This window comes from Rattus norvegicus, chromosome 1, assembly GCF_021556685.1.
Source record: "Rattus norvegicus strain SHRSP/BbbUtx chromosome 1, alternate assembly SHRSP_T2T, whole genome shotgun sequence".
NCBI classification, from domain to species: domain Eukaryota; kingdom Metazoa; phylum Chordata; class Mammalia; order Rodentia; family Muridae; genus Rattus; species Rattus norvegicus.
The window spans coordinates 154,760,408-154,775,214 of NC_141534.1; the positions used below are offsets into that span (position 1 = coordinate 154,760,408).

Genomic DNA, 14,807 nt, shown 5'->3' on the forward strand with positions numbered 1-14,807 from the left:
TGCCTTTTGCCATCAGGTTGTCTCTGGTGTTACCTTCTTTTGCTACTTCTGACAGTGGCTTGACCTTCCTCTAGGCCTGTGTGTCAGGAGTGCTGTAGACCTGTTTTCCTGTTTTCTTTCAGCCAGTTATGGGAATAGAGTGTTCTGCTCTCAGTCGTGTAGTCATTCCTATCCACTGGCTTTCAGCTGTCCCTGTAGGTGGGAACCAGAAGGGCCTGCCCCTACTTCTCCTGGGTCCCTGTTTGTAGGGGCCCCAGATGGCGCTAGGTATTTTCTTCTAAATTCAGAAATGTGGGCAGAGAGTAGTCTCCTCTGATGTCCCAGGCGTTTCTGCCCCTCTGAAAGTCTAGCTCTCCCTCCCACAGAATTTGGGTGCAGGGAGCTGTTTGGATCCCTTCAGATCCGGGTGCAGCCTAGACTACAGGGCTCCTGCTGATTGACTGCTGCTATCTTTAGTGCCCAGAGGCACTATACAGTTTCCTCTTGGGCCGGGGATGTGGGGAAAGGTGGGCAGAAGTGGCAGTCTCTCCTGTCCTGCAGTCTTAGTATTGCCCACACTTCTGGGTGATCAGCTCTCTCTCCCATGGGCTTTGGGAGCAGGGAGCTGTGGGTTGGTATCAGCGAGGTTTGGGTGCCAGCTAGAAACCGGATGTGTTCTGTCCCAGATGAATTTTCCTTTGTGTGTCTTGATTCCACCAGGCAGGCCACTTGGAGCAAAAAAGTTGGTCTTATCTCTGGTCTCAGGCCTGAAGTAGCTCCTCAGGGCTGGCTTTGTGAGGCAGCAACCAGAAGGGCCTTTCCCTACTTCTCCTGGGTCCCTGTGTGCTAACTTACAGCTTTTAATGTTTTTTTGTTTGTGCCTTTGACATTTTAACAGAGATGGTGTGGTAGATTTTTCTTTAGCTATGAGTAATATGGGAATTTTAAATGCCTCTTGCATTTGAATGTCTCTCCAGTTACAGAAAAAAAAAGTCTTAATTTTATTGAACACATTTTCTATTCTTTTAGGCTTTACCATATCTATTTTCTTTTTTTTATTTTTTATTTTTTATATTTTTTTTATTAACTTGAGTATTTCTTATATACATTTCAAGTGTTATTCCCTTTCCCGGTATCCGGCCAAACATCCCCCTCCCCCCTCCCCTTCCTTATGGGTGTTCCCCTCCCAACCCTCCCCCCATTGCCGCCCTCCCCCCACCAGTCTAGTTCACTGGGGGTTCAGTCTTAGCAGGACCCAGGGCTTCCCCTTCCACTGGTGCTCTTACTAGGATATGCATTGCTACCTATGAGGTCAGAGTCCAGGGTCAGTCCATGTATAGTCTTTGGGTAGGGGCTTAGTCCCTGGAAGCTCTGGTTGCTTGGCATTGTTGTACATATGGAGTCTCGAGCCCCTTCAAGCTCTTCCAGTTCTTTCTCTGATTCCTTCAACGGGGGTCCTATTCTCAGTTCAGTGGTTTGCTGCTGGCATTCGCCTCTGTATTTGCTGTATTCTGGCTGTGTCTCTTAGGAGCGATCTACATCCGGCTCCTGTCGGTCTGCACTTCTTTGCTTCATCCATCTTGTCTAATTGGGTGGCTATATATGTATGGGCCACATGTGGGGCAGACTCTGAATGGGTGTTCCTTCAGTCTCTGTTTTAATCTTTGCCTCTCTCTTCCCTGCCAAGGGTATTCTTGTTCCCCTTTTAAAGAAGGAGTGAAGCATTCACATTTTGATCATCCGTCTTGAGTTTCGTTTGTTCTAGGGATCTAGGGTAATTCAAGCATTTGGGCTAATAGCCACTTATCAATGAGTGCATACCATGTATGTCTTTCTGTGATTGGGTTAGCTCACTCAGGATGATGTTTTCCAGTTCCAACCATTTGCCTACGAATTTCATAAAGTCGTTGTTTTTGATAGCTGAGTAATATTCCATTGTGTAGATGTACCACATTTTCTGTATCCATTCCTCTGTTGAAGGGCATCTGGGTTCTTTCCAGCTTCTGGCTATTATAAATAAGGCTGCAATGAACATAGTGGAGCATGTGTCTTTTTTATATGTTGGGGCATCTTTTGGGTATATGCCCAAGAGAGGTATAGCTGGATCCTCAGGCAGTTCAATGTCCAATTTTCTGAGGATTCTCCAGACTGATTTCCAGAATGGTTGTACCAGTTTGCAATCCCACCAACAATGGAGGAGTGTTCCTCTTCCTCCACATCCTCGCCAGCATCTGCTGTTACCTGAGTTTTTGATCTTAGCCATTCTCACTGGTGTGAGGTGAAATCTCAGGGTTGTTTTGATTTGCATTTCCCTTATGACTAAAGATGTTGAACATTTCTTTAGGTGTTTCTCAGCCATTCGGCATTCCTCAGCTGTGAATTCTTTGTTTAGCTCTGAACCCCATTTTTTAATAGGGTTATTTGTTTCCTTGCGGTCTAACTTCTTGAGTTCTTTGTATATTTTGGATATAAGGCCTCTATCTGTTGTAGGATTGGTAAAGATCTTTTCCCAATCTGTTGGTTGCCGTTTTGTCCTAACCACAGTGTCCTTTGCCTTACAGAAGCTTTGTAGTTTTATGAGATCCCATTTGTCGATTCTTGATCTTAGAGCGTAAGCCATTGGTGTTTTGTTCAGGAAATATTTTCCAGTGCCCATGTGTTCCAGATGCTTCCCTAGTTTTTCTTCTGTTAGTTTGAGTGTGTCTGGTTTGATGTGGAGGTCCTTGATCCACTTCGACTTAAGCTTTGTACAGGGTGATAAGCATGGATCGATCTGCATTCTTCTACTTGTTGACCTCCAGTTGAACCAGCACCATTTGCTGAAAATGCTATCTTTTTTTCCATTGGATGGTTTTGGCTCCTTTGTCAAAAATCAAGTGACCATAGGTGTGTGGGTTCATTTCTGGGTCTTCAATTCTATTCCATTGGTCTATCTGTCTGTCTCTGTACCAATACCATGCAGTTTTTATCACTATTGCTCTGTAATACTGCTTGAGTTCAGGGATAGTGATTCCCCCTGAAGTCCTTTTATTGTTGAGGATAGCTTTAGCTATCCTGGGTTTCTTGTTATTCCAGATGAATTTGCAAATTGTTCTGTCTAACTCTTTGAAGAATTGGATTGGTATTTTGATGGGGATTGCATTGAATCTGTAGATTGCTTTTGGTAAAATGGCCATTTTTACTATATTAATCCTGCCAATCCATGAGCATGGGAGATCTTTCCATCTTCTGAGGTCTTCTTCAATTTCCTTCTTCAGTGTCTTGTAGTTCTTATTGTACAGATCTTTTACTTGCTTGGTTAAAGTCACACCGAGGTACTTTATATTATTTGAGTCTATTATGAAGGGTGTCGTTTCCCTAATTTCTTTCTCGGCTTGTTTCTCTTTTGTGTAGAGGAAGGCTACTGATTTATTTGAGTTAATTTTATACCCAGCCACTTTGCTGAAGTTGTTTATCAGCTTTAGTAGTTCTCTGGTGGAACTTTTGGGATCACTTAAATACACTATCATATCATCTGCAAACAGTGATATTTTGACTTCTTCTTTTCCGATCTGTATCCCCTTGACCTCCTTTTGTTGTCTGATTGCTCTGGCTAGAACTTCAAGAACTATATTGAATAAGTAGGGAGAGAGTAGGCAGCCTTGTCTAGTCCCTGGTTTTAGTGGGATTGCTTCGAGTTTCTCTCCATTTAGTTTAATGTTAGCAACTGGTTTGTTGTATATGGCTTTTACTATGTTCAGGTATGGGCCTTGAATTCCTATTCTCTCCAGGACTTTTATCATGAAGGGGTGTTGAATTTTGTCAAATGCTTTCTCAGAATCTAATGAAATGATCATGTGGTTTTGTTCTTTCAGTTTGTTTATATAATGGATCACGTTGATGGTTTTCCGTATATTAAACCATCCCTGCATGCCTGGGATGAAGTCTACTTGGTCATGGTGGATGATTGTTTTAATGTGCTCTTGGATTCGGTTTGCCAGAATTTTGTTGAGTATTTTTGCATCGATATTCATAAGGGAAATTGGTCTGAAGTTCTCTTTCTTTGTTGTGTCTTTGTGTGGTTTAGGTATAAGAGTAATTGTGGCTTCGTAGAAGGTATTCGGTAGTGATCCATCTGTTTCAATTTTGTGGAATAGTTTGGATAGTATTGGTATGAGGTCTTCTATGAAGGTTTGGTAGAATTCTGCACTGAACCCGTCTGGACCTGGGCTCTTTTTGGTTGGGAGACCTTTAGTGACTGCTTCTATTTCCTTAGGAGTTATGGGGTTGTTTAACTGGTTTATCTGTTCCTGATTTAACTTCGGTACCTGGTATCTGTCTAGGAAATTATCCATTTCTTGAAGATTTTCAAGTTTTGTTGAATATAGGTTTTTATAGTAAGATCTGATGATTTTTTGAATTTCCTCTGAATCTGTTGTTATGTCTCCCTTTTCATTTCTGATTTTGTTAATTTGGACGCACTCTCTGTGTCCTCTCGTTAGTCTGGCTAAGGGTTTATCTATCTTGTTGATTTTCTCAAAGAACCAACTTTTCGTTCTGTTGATTCTTTCTATGGTCCTTTTTGTTTCTACTTGGTTGATTTCAGCTCTGAGTTTGATTATTTCCTGCCTTCTACTCCTCCTGGGTGTATGTGCTTCTTTTTGTTCTAGAGCTTTTAGGTGTGCTGTCAAGCTGCTGACATATGCTCTTTCCTGTTTCTTTCTGCAGGCACTCAGTGCTATGAGTTTTCCTCTTAGCACAGCTTTCATTGTGTCCCATAAGTTTGGGTATGTTGTACCTTCATTTTCATTAAATTCTAAAAAGTTTTTAATTTCTTTCTTTATTTCTTCCTTGACCAGGTTATCATTGAGTAGAGCATTGTTCAATTTCCAAGTGTATGTGGGCATTCTTCCTTGATTGTTATTGAAGACCAGTTTTAGGCCGTGGTGGTCCGATAGCACGCATGGGATTATTTCTATCTTTCTGTACCTGTTGAGGCCCGTTTTTTGGCCAATTTTATGGTCAATTTTGGAGAAAGTACCATGAGGAGCTGAGAAGAAGGTATATCCTTTTGCTTTAGGATAGAATGTTCTATAAATATCCGTTAAGTCCATTTGGCTCATGACTTCTCTTAGTCTGTCTACATCTCTGTTCAATTTCTGTTTCCATGATCTGTCCATTGATGAGAGTGGGGTGTTGAAATCTCCCACTATTATTGTGTGAGGTGCAATGTGTGTTTTGAGCTTTAGTAAGGTTTCTTTTATGTATGTAGGTGCCCTTGTATTTGGGGCATAGATATTTAGGATTGAGAGTTCATCTTGCTGGATTTTTCCTTTGATGAATATGAAGTGTCCTTCCTTATCTTTTTTGATGACTTTTAATTGAAAATTGATTTTATTTGATATTAGAATGGCTACTCCAGCTTGTTTCTTCTGACCATTTGCTTGGAAAATTGTTTTCCAGCCTTTCACTCTGAGGTAATGTCTGTCTTTGTCTCTGAGGTGTGTTTCCTGTAGGCAGCAGAATGCAGGGTCCTCGTTGCGTATCCAGTTTGTTAATCTATGTCTTTTTATTGGGGAGTTGAGGCCATTGATGTTGAGAGATATTAAGGAATAGTGATTATTGCTTCCCGTTATATTCATATTTGGATGTGAGGTTATGTTTGTGTGCTTTCATTCTCTTTGTTTTGTTGCCAAGACGATTAGTTTCTTGCTTCTTCTAGGTTATAGCTTGCCTCCTTATGTTGGGATTTACCATTTATTATCCTTTGTAGTGCTGGATTTGTAGAAAGATATTGTGTAAATTTGGTTTTGTCATGGAATATCTTGGTTTCTCCATCTATTTTAGTTGAGAGTTTTGCAGGATACAGTAACCTGGGCTGGCATTTGTGTTCTCTTAGGGTCTGTATGACGTCAGTCCAGGATCTTCTGGCCTTCATAGTTTCTGGCGAGAAGTCTGGTGTGATTCTGATAGGTCTGCCTTTATATGTTACTTGACCTTTTTCCCTTACTGCTTTTAATATTCTTTCTTTATTTTGTGCGTTTGGTGTTTTGACTATTATGTGACGGGAGGTGTTTCTTTTCTGGTCCAATCTATTTGGAGTTCTGTAGGCTTCTTGTATGCCTATGGGTATCTCTTTTTTTAGATTAGGGAAGTTTTCTTCTATGATTTTGTTGAAGATATTTACTGGTCCTTTGATCTGGGAGTCTTCACTCTCTTCTATACCTATTATCCTTAGGTTTGATCTTCTCATTGAGTCCTGGATTTCCTGTATGTTTTGGACCAGTAGCTTTTTCCGCTTTACATTATCTTTGACAGTTGGGTCAATAATTTCTATGGAATCTTCTGCTCCTGAGATTCTCTCTTCCATCTCTTGTATTCTGTTGGTCAAGCTTGTATCTACAGCTCCTTGTCTCTTCTTTTGGTTTTCTATATCCAGGGTTGTTTCCATGTGTTCTTTCTTGATTGCTTCTATTTCCATTTTTAATTCCTTCAACTGTTTGATTGTGTTTTCCTGGAATTCTTTCAGGGATTTTTGCGATTCCTCTCTGTAGGCTTCCACTTGTTTATTAATGTTTTCCTGTGTTTCCCTAAGGGAGTTCTTCACATCTTTCTTGAAGTCCTCCAGTATCATGATCAAATATGATTTTGAAACTAGATCTTGCTTTTCTGGTGTGTTTGGATATTCCATGTTTGTTTTGGTGGGAGAATTGGGCTCCGATGATGCCAAGTAGTCTTGGTTTCTGTTGCTTGGGTTCCTGCGCTTGCCTCTCGCCATCAGATTATCTCTAGTGTTACTTTGTTCTGCTATTTCTGACAGTGGCTAGACTGTCCTATAAGTCTGTGTGTCAGGAGTGCTGTAGACCTGTTTTCCTGTTTTCTTTCAGCCAGTTATGGGAACAGAGTGTTCTGCTTTTGGGCGTGTAGTTTTTCCTCTCTACAGGTCTTCAGCTGTTCCTGTGGGCCTGTGTCTTGAGTTCACCAGGCAGCTTTCTTGGAGCAGAAAAGTTGGTCTTACCTGTGGTCCCGAGGCTCAAGTTCGCTCGTGGGGTGCTGCCCACGGGCTCTCTGCGGTGGCAGCAACCAGGAATACCTGTGCCGCTGTTTCCAGGGTTTCAGTGCACCAGGGTTCCAGACGGCCTTCGGTGTTTTCCTCTGGCGTCCGAGATGTATGTACAGAGATCAGTCTCTTCTGGTTTCCCAGGCTTGTCTGCCTCTCTGAAGGTTTAGCTCTCCCTCCCACGGGATTTGCGTGCAGAGAACTGTTTATCAGGTCTGTTTCCTTCAGGGTCTGGAGGTGTCTCTGGCAGGGGTCCTGCTGCTCCTGGGCCCTCCCCCACGGGAGCCCAGAGGCCTTATATGGTTTCCTCTTGGGCCAGGGATGTGGGCAGGGGTGAGCAGTGTTGGTGGTCTCTTCTGCTCTGCAGCCTCAGGAGTGCCCACCTGACCAGGCGGTTGGGTCTCTCTCTCACAGGGTCTGGGAGCAGAGAGCTGCTGCGGGCCGGGATCCGAGGGTGTACCATATCTATTTTCTACCTCACAGTTTCTTAGATTCTGTGTCTTGAACACATCTCATAGTTCTTGTGAGTTTTTTTTCACGTTCATTAATTTCATCTTTACTGAAATCTAAGTATTTTCCCAGTTTTCACCCTTATTCCTGACATTAGAACTTCTGCTTAGGCTTCTCTGTTGAATATGCTTCCCACTGTCTTTATTTGATCGATTTATTCTTTCACTTCCAAAATTTCTGTTTGGTTCCCTTTTTGTAGTTTCAGAATCCTTTCTAAATTTGTCCTCTGGACACTTGATATTTAAATTTCTTCTCCAAGTTACTGTTTGGCTACTTTTGAGTACCTTCCTTGTCTTGGTCGCGATTTCCTTACTTCATTTGTCTGTTTATTCGAGCTCTCTTTGTAGTCACTGATCCTTTTGAAAAGGGGGACTCTGAGCTCTTCTAGCATTTCAAGCATCTCATTTTCTTTGATTTCCAGTATGGAGGAGTTGGAAGCTTGTGGAAGCATCATAGTGAATTGTTTGCTACATTTGTAATTTCGTCTGTTAAAATAGAGCTATTTCTCAGTTTTTCTTTTTTTTCCTATTTTCATTGTTTTTATTTTTATTCTCTTTTCATGTTAGGGCTCTGGTGATATATCTTTTTTTTTTGACTCAAATAAGATGTTGAATATTGTATTTATTTACAATTTAAATGTTATCCCCTTTCCTAGTTTCCCCTCCAGAGACCCCCTATTCCATCTTCCCTCCCCCTGGCTCTATGAGGATGCTCCCCTCCCCTTTAATTAGGTTTTAATGTACTCTAATGCTAATTATGTTGGAAACTAATCACAGTGTCAGATCTCAATTTTAACTTTTAATAGAAGATAAGTTGTTCTCTTGCTTATGTCCTGATAGTGTTCATAAACAGTGCCTCTAGGGAATTGGTTAAAGGACTATATTTTTTTTAGTGCCCTTAGAGGTAAGGGTATCACTATTTAAGAGTCACGTGAGGAGAGAATCTGGAAGAGGGAAAGTTAGAATAATATTAAGAAAGAAGTTATGCAAAAAAGTTCTGAGAATTGCTAGAGAAAATACTTTTGAATATATATATATATACATATATATGACAGTATAAAGTTTTTTACTGAGATATTAAAACACAATAGCATAAAAATTAATGTAAATAATTATGATAGTTATTATAGCTGTAAAGAGCGACAGGAGAAGGCATTGTGACTGTCGTTGGGAAGATGTGGTTTCTTCTTTGCCTTGTCTTGTCTTCATAGGTAGATAAAGGACATTTATAGTGTCAATAATAATTCATAATAGGGTCAGTAATTAAAACAAGTTATGTCAGTTTGTCCTTGCAAGTGTGAAAAATTTTGTAAGGCTAAAATCTACTTTCCTTTAGAATTCTCAGTCTGACACTTGCAACTTATTCTCTGGTGTTTTGAGACGCATTCTTTTTGTCAAAACTTTCTGGGACTGAGACAGAGAAAGAGTTTGGAAGACCTGCCTGCCCATGTTTACTTTTTATGGAGTCTATCTGAATACCATACCATGTTTGTAGCTTGCCTAGGCAGTGGCAGGGGTATAGGCTGAGCATTGCGGAGAAGTTTCCAGTTCCAGGTTCTACACTTCTAATGTTGTCTTCAGTCTGTTCTGTTTGAAGCCTTGTTGTACCCATTATTGCATCATGGTAAATTCTGCTTCAAACTTCTAGTGAGTATTGTAGCTCACCCAAGTAATAGGCAGGAGCGAGTATGTGCGTTTGGAATCCCTCTCAACTTCAAACATGTGTGCCACACTTCAACCTCTGAAGCTGACTGTACTCTTGCACCTCTGGTTTGGGTTTCTGAAACTTGGTCTTAAATTGTTGGTTGTCTGAGAATCTGCTTCCCAGGGAGCTACAACTGAATTTTCCAGGGTGCCAGCAGTGTGCCTAGGCTACAGTGCTGGCTTGGCTGTTGCTTTGTCGGCAAAACCATACCAAGGATTATTTCTGTTTTGCCTAGCTCTTTTATAAGAATAGGTTTATTTTGTATTATCAATATTTTTTAGCTATTCTCAGAGACACAGCTCTTAAAATGTCATCTTAATTCCAAAGAAGACCATATGCAGTTATTTAACATTTGAAATATAGCTAACTGCTATGACTTGGGGATTGAATTTTAATTTTTTTCATCTTTAATTAATTTAATGTGAATATCCACATGCACTTACTGGGGTACTATACAAGCTGAGTTATAAAATATTGTATGATTTACAACATTTTTCAATAAACATTTCATACTCCTTTTACATTTATTTATTTTGTGTCCATTCACATGCACACAAACATACAAGCACACACACTAAAGCACATTTGTGGAGTTTACAAGACAAGTTGAAGTGGTCAGTTTTCTCCTTTGACCATGGTGTTTCTACGGTTTGAAGTCATGTCATTAGGATAAACGTCAAGAGCCTAAAACTGCTGAGCCATCTTTCAGGCCCAATCTTCAAAAACTTATTTTTTAAAAATGAAAGTTTCCTATCTGGTCGTAAATATTAAATGTATATTTATCTACCCTTTAAATATTAGCATTAAAACTCTATTTTATCACCTGCTCATTGGGGGCGCTGCTCCAGTGTAGTGTTCAATTATGATTCCAATTTTAGTAACAATGAATTCTGTCTCTTTGCTGCCAGGTCAAGAAAGATTTGGTAACATGACAAGAGTCTATTACCGAGAAGCTATGGGAGCATTTATTGTTTTTGATGTCACCAGACCAGCCACATTTGAAGCAGTGGCAAAATGGAAAAATGATTTGGACTCAAAGTTAACTCTCCCTAATGGTAAGCCAGTATCAGTGGTTTTGTTGGCCAACAAATGTGACCAAGGGAAGGATGTGCTTGTGAACAATGGACTCAAGATGGACCAGTTCTGCAAGGAGCATGGTTTCGTAGGATGGTTTGAAACATCAGCCAAGGTAATGCTATATTAAATAAGCTTAATACAGTAAGATTGACAAAGAACCCAACAGATAACCATTATCATTATAATAGTGATAATAATGTTCCTGTCCAATAATTTAGAGTTAGCAAATTGCTTTGTGCTCTCTCTCTCATAGTAAGGAAATAAGTGGCAGAAATTATTATTTACTTCTTTAGATGACTATGACTAAATAAGCCAAACCACTTGTACAAGGCCACACTGATCATAATTTATAATTGCACACAACTTTTTTGAGCTCAAATTTATGCCACGCATGTTTAACAAACTCTCTTGCACTTAGTCCTTACAACATTATATAATTCCATAAGAAATTATATGTATTAAATATATACATATATTTATTCATGAATATTTGAAAATATATGAAAGAAATAGATTTCACATTCTGTGTTATTGTCTTGTTCTTCACACTATGACTGTTAAGTACATGGATCTGCATGTCAAGGGTTACACTTTGTAATATGAATGAAGAGATGACAGTATATAGAATCACCATACTGGGAATACTGGGATAGTAGACCAAGAGATAGAATAATACAAAATGGAGAGTATAACATAGTTTGGTATTTCTGGTTCTCTTAGGAGACTGGGAAGTACCAGGAAGTAGGAGCCTATTGCAAGAAGCAGGAATCAGGAACCTTCGTATACAAAGAGCATTGCATTTAGATTTGTGCCTTACATTATTCTGATTTGTTAGTACAAGTTTTCTTTTCTACTGTCACTCTCCGTTCCATTTTTAGCTTATATGTTAAATCTCAATCTTAGCAGGAAATAACTTTAATAATAAATTTGTTTAATTTAATTTACTTTTAATAGACACATAATACTAGACAAATTTATGTCATGCATTGTACCTTGACTTATTTACTCATTGGATGAATAGGGTAGTTAGCATATCCATCACTTTTTTTTCCTGTGTTTTCTGAGATTTTCTGTGTGCATATAAATGTATCATTCAGATTAGTTAGATTGCAATCTGTGTAATTTTGTTGTCATCCCTGTTCTACTTTTTAATTACTATAAAACAAATTATTTCGATATCTGTGAAGCCCAAGCATTCACTACTTGTCTGGGAGTCTTATGTATATAAGACAGGTATTTTCTCTTATGAAGGTTGTCTGTAGACTTCATTGTAGACATTTGTAGGTGGCTCCAGAGAATTGTGGCGGAAATTCTTTGAATGGCAATCATTCAAAGTGGGTTGTAGGTATTCTGTTACATAGTATCTGACCATAGATATGATAACCTACTGTATAGCTTAAACATATATTTTAAAATAGCTAGAAGAAAGAAAATGTTTCATTAAATATGTTTCCTTTTATTTAAACATTACTGGATTCCTATGGGAAAACGACCTTGCTCAAGATTAGTAGCTCTAAGGATTGAAAAGAAAAAGTTTATTTGAGAATATCCCTAAAGTGTCAACCTGGCAGGATTAAGTTATTGCTTGACTCACAAGATGATAGAAAGGGAAAAGAGCTGGTGGTCCCCCTTATGGGGTTCCACTGCTGGGGTCCCAATCGAAGCAGTCTTTGTTAGAGCAATTTCTGGATACACTCAGCACCCGGCCCCTCTCTGGTCTGTCACAGCTCACTAAGTTTTTCTCCTGTGGAGAGACTGATGTTCCTCAGTTTTTAGAGTGTTGACATTGTTTTTTAATGGTTTCATGTTCTAATGTACTTCTTTAGCACTTTTAGTCCTTAATTAGCCATTCCCTATTCCTCTCTGCTTAGTTCTTGATGACCACAGGCATTTTTAACATCTGTAGTCTTTCCCTGAATGTTAGCCTGCTCTTTTCTTTCTCATTCCAAATACAAGTTAACTAACATTGTCTCCGTTTTCCTGAGCTGCACACCCTACTTTCACACTGTCTGCACTTTCCTTCACATCCTTTCTTTGAATTTTTTCTTGCTTTCTTGTTTACATCCTTTCTTTCTTGCTTGCTTCCTTTTCTTTATTTCAACTCTTTATCTCCTTACAAGGAGACAAGGCGTTCTGAACCCAGAGTAGTTAACTTCTGTTAACTACTGGAGAACTGGAAGGAATGATTTCTTTTGTTTTTTTGTTTTTGTTTTTGTTTTATCTTTTTTAACTTGGGTATTTCTTATTTACATTTCGATTGTTATTCCCTTTCCTGGTTTCCAGGCCAACATCCCCCAACCCCTCCCCCTCCCCTTCTCTATGGGTGTTCCCCTCCCCATTCTCCCCCCATTACTGCCCTCCCCCGAACAAACCCATTCACTGGGGGTTCAGTCTTGGCAGGACCCAGGGCTTCCCCTTCCACTGGTGCTCTTACTAGGCTATTCATTGCTACCTATGAGGTCAAAGTCCAGGGTCAGTCCATGTATAGTCTTTAGGTAGTGGCTTAGTCCCTGGAAGCTCTGGTTGGTTGGCATTGTTGTACATATGGGGTCTCAAGCTCCTTCAAGCTCTTTCTATGTATAAGTGAACTTTTATTATTCTTCCACTGAACGAACACCGTCAAGTATCTCTTATTTACCAATCAAGTGTTCTGTGCCCTGCAACTGCAGATATTTATAAATCAGAGACAATTAGTCTTCATGCCTAACCATAGTACATCATGTGTAAAATCTATTGTGTGTGGAATAAGGGGTAAGGATGCTATGAACTATGGGGCAAGTTGGAATACTTTGAGGGGGGAAGGTCTAAGAACTTTCTTAGCTTTGTTTTTCTCAGTTCTTTTTGTTCCTCTACTGCAGCATCAAATTCTATATACCCAAGAACCTTATGGTCATTAACATCAGTCCTGGTTGACCTTCCAAATTAACTACTGCATTTCTAGTTATCCAAATTGCTACCAGTGTTCAAGTTTGAAGCGAGGCTATGTACATGCGTGGGAAAGGGGACCATGGAATTTCACAAGCAATGTGTGCACACTTGTAAAAAAGACCGCATGGTGAAACAGAGTCCACATTCATTTTCGTGTTCTCTCTAAAAGCTAATGCATTTGAAACTGTTGTGCTGAGCATCCTAACACAAATGGCTTGCTGACACTGAGTTCACATTCACCAGCAGTATTTGAAACCTCTGCAGAAATATGCATCATTGGCAAAGAGGAGTCCCAAGTTGCTGAACAAGTCTTTTCACAGATTTTAGATAAAGGTCTGCTAAGTTTTGGATATAGCATTGCAAACCATAAAACTGAGACCCAGATTAAACTTCCTGTTTGACCCTGAGACAGCAGTATTTGGGGACAGCAAACAGTTCCTTCTTTGATTGCTTGTGGGATCAGAGGATGGGTCTGATATAAAGAATTTTGATAAAGGAAGTCTTTAAATGACAAGAGATCTCTTGCATGATATCATAATCAACAAGTGGTGAATGTCTGATTTCCATTTTTATCTTTCAAAAATGACTCATGAAGCAAAGCCACACACTTTGTCTTTGCTCTCATAGATCCAGCCTGTAAAAATCCTGTGGACATCAGTAGCAACCTTGCCCTTTCTTAATTGAAAGTGGAGCTTGAAATCAAAGCTACCTTCCGCCATGCTGCTGACCTACTTCTGAGGAGGATTTCATGTCTTAGCCTCACATTTTCTTCAGTAACTTGCATTGAGAGCTTTTGTGCCTCTTATTATTGCTGGCACAATATGATGGTAAAATCCTAACTTCTTATACTAAATTCAAAGGAAGGAAAAATTATTTACCAAATCAGATTTTCTTTGCAGTCTGTGTGAATGAATGCTCACTGTGGATTTTCTAGGTAACATATGATTGTTCCCTCAAACATGTCAACTTCCCCCAAACATTCCTGGTTTATATGTCTGCCATTTAAACACAATTATTAACTTTTTCTACTCCTTGTTTTACTCCTCCACTTACATGTATAAGTGGGATCTCAGTCCATCTTTGTCTGTCCACTTACTCTAACAATGGATGTTTTGTGACTTCCTGTGACGATACTTGATCTTCATAATTTGCTTTCATAGTAAAAGTTTGGAGTTCTGCCATCTAAGCTCATCACAAGGGATGACTGAACCCTGCTCCCTGTTAACAGTTAACACCTAGTGCAACCAACCCACTTTCAGCTTTGGGATTTGCTTTCTCACCATCTTCTGAAGTTGTTGTAATCACTGTGAAAATGTATATAGATTGCCCAGATGCATCTCTCTCTCTCTCTCTCTCTCTCTCTCTCTCTCTCTCTCTCTCTCTCTCTCACACACACACACACACACACACACACACACACACACACACACACACCACAACCACACTCCTACTGATTGTTGCTACAGCCCAAGCCCATCTGCGACTCTGGGTTTGGCTCTGAGGCACACACAGCTGGACTCTTGTGAAAAGTCCTTTTGTATCTGATCTCCCACCACCACTCCATTTTGTT

The 14,807-nt window shown here is 39.8% G+C and overlaps 1 protein-coding gene across 1 annotated transcript in view; it reads left to right on the forward strand.

The window, feature by feature from the left end:
• The window catches only part of Rab38 (RAB38, member RAS oncogene family), an 80,345-nt gene that overhangs the window by 24,936 nt on the left and 40,602 nt on the right, over nt 1-14,807 (forward strand). Inside the window, 1 exon segment of the mRNA NM_145774.3 lies at nt 10,141-10,421. Coding sequence (NP_665717.1) covers nt 10,141-10,421 — 281 coding nt within the window.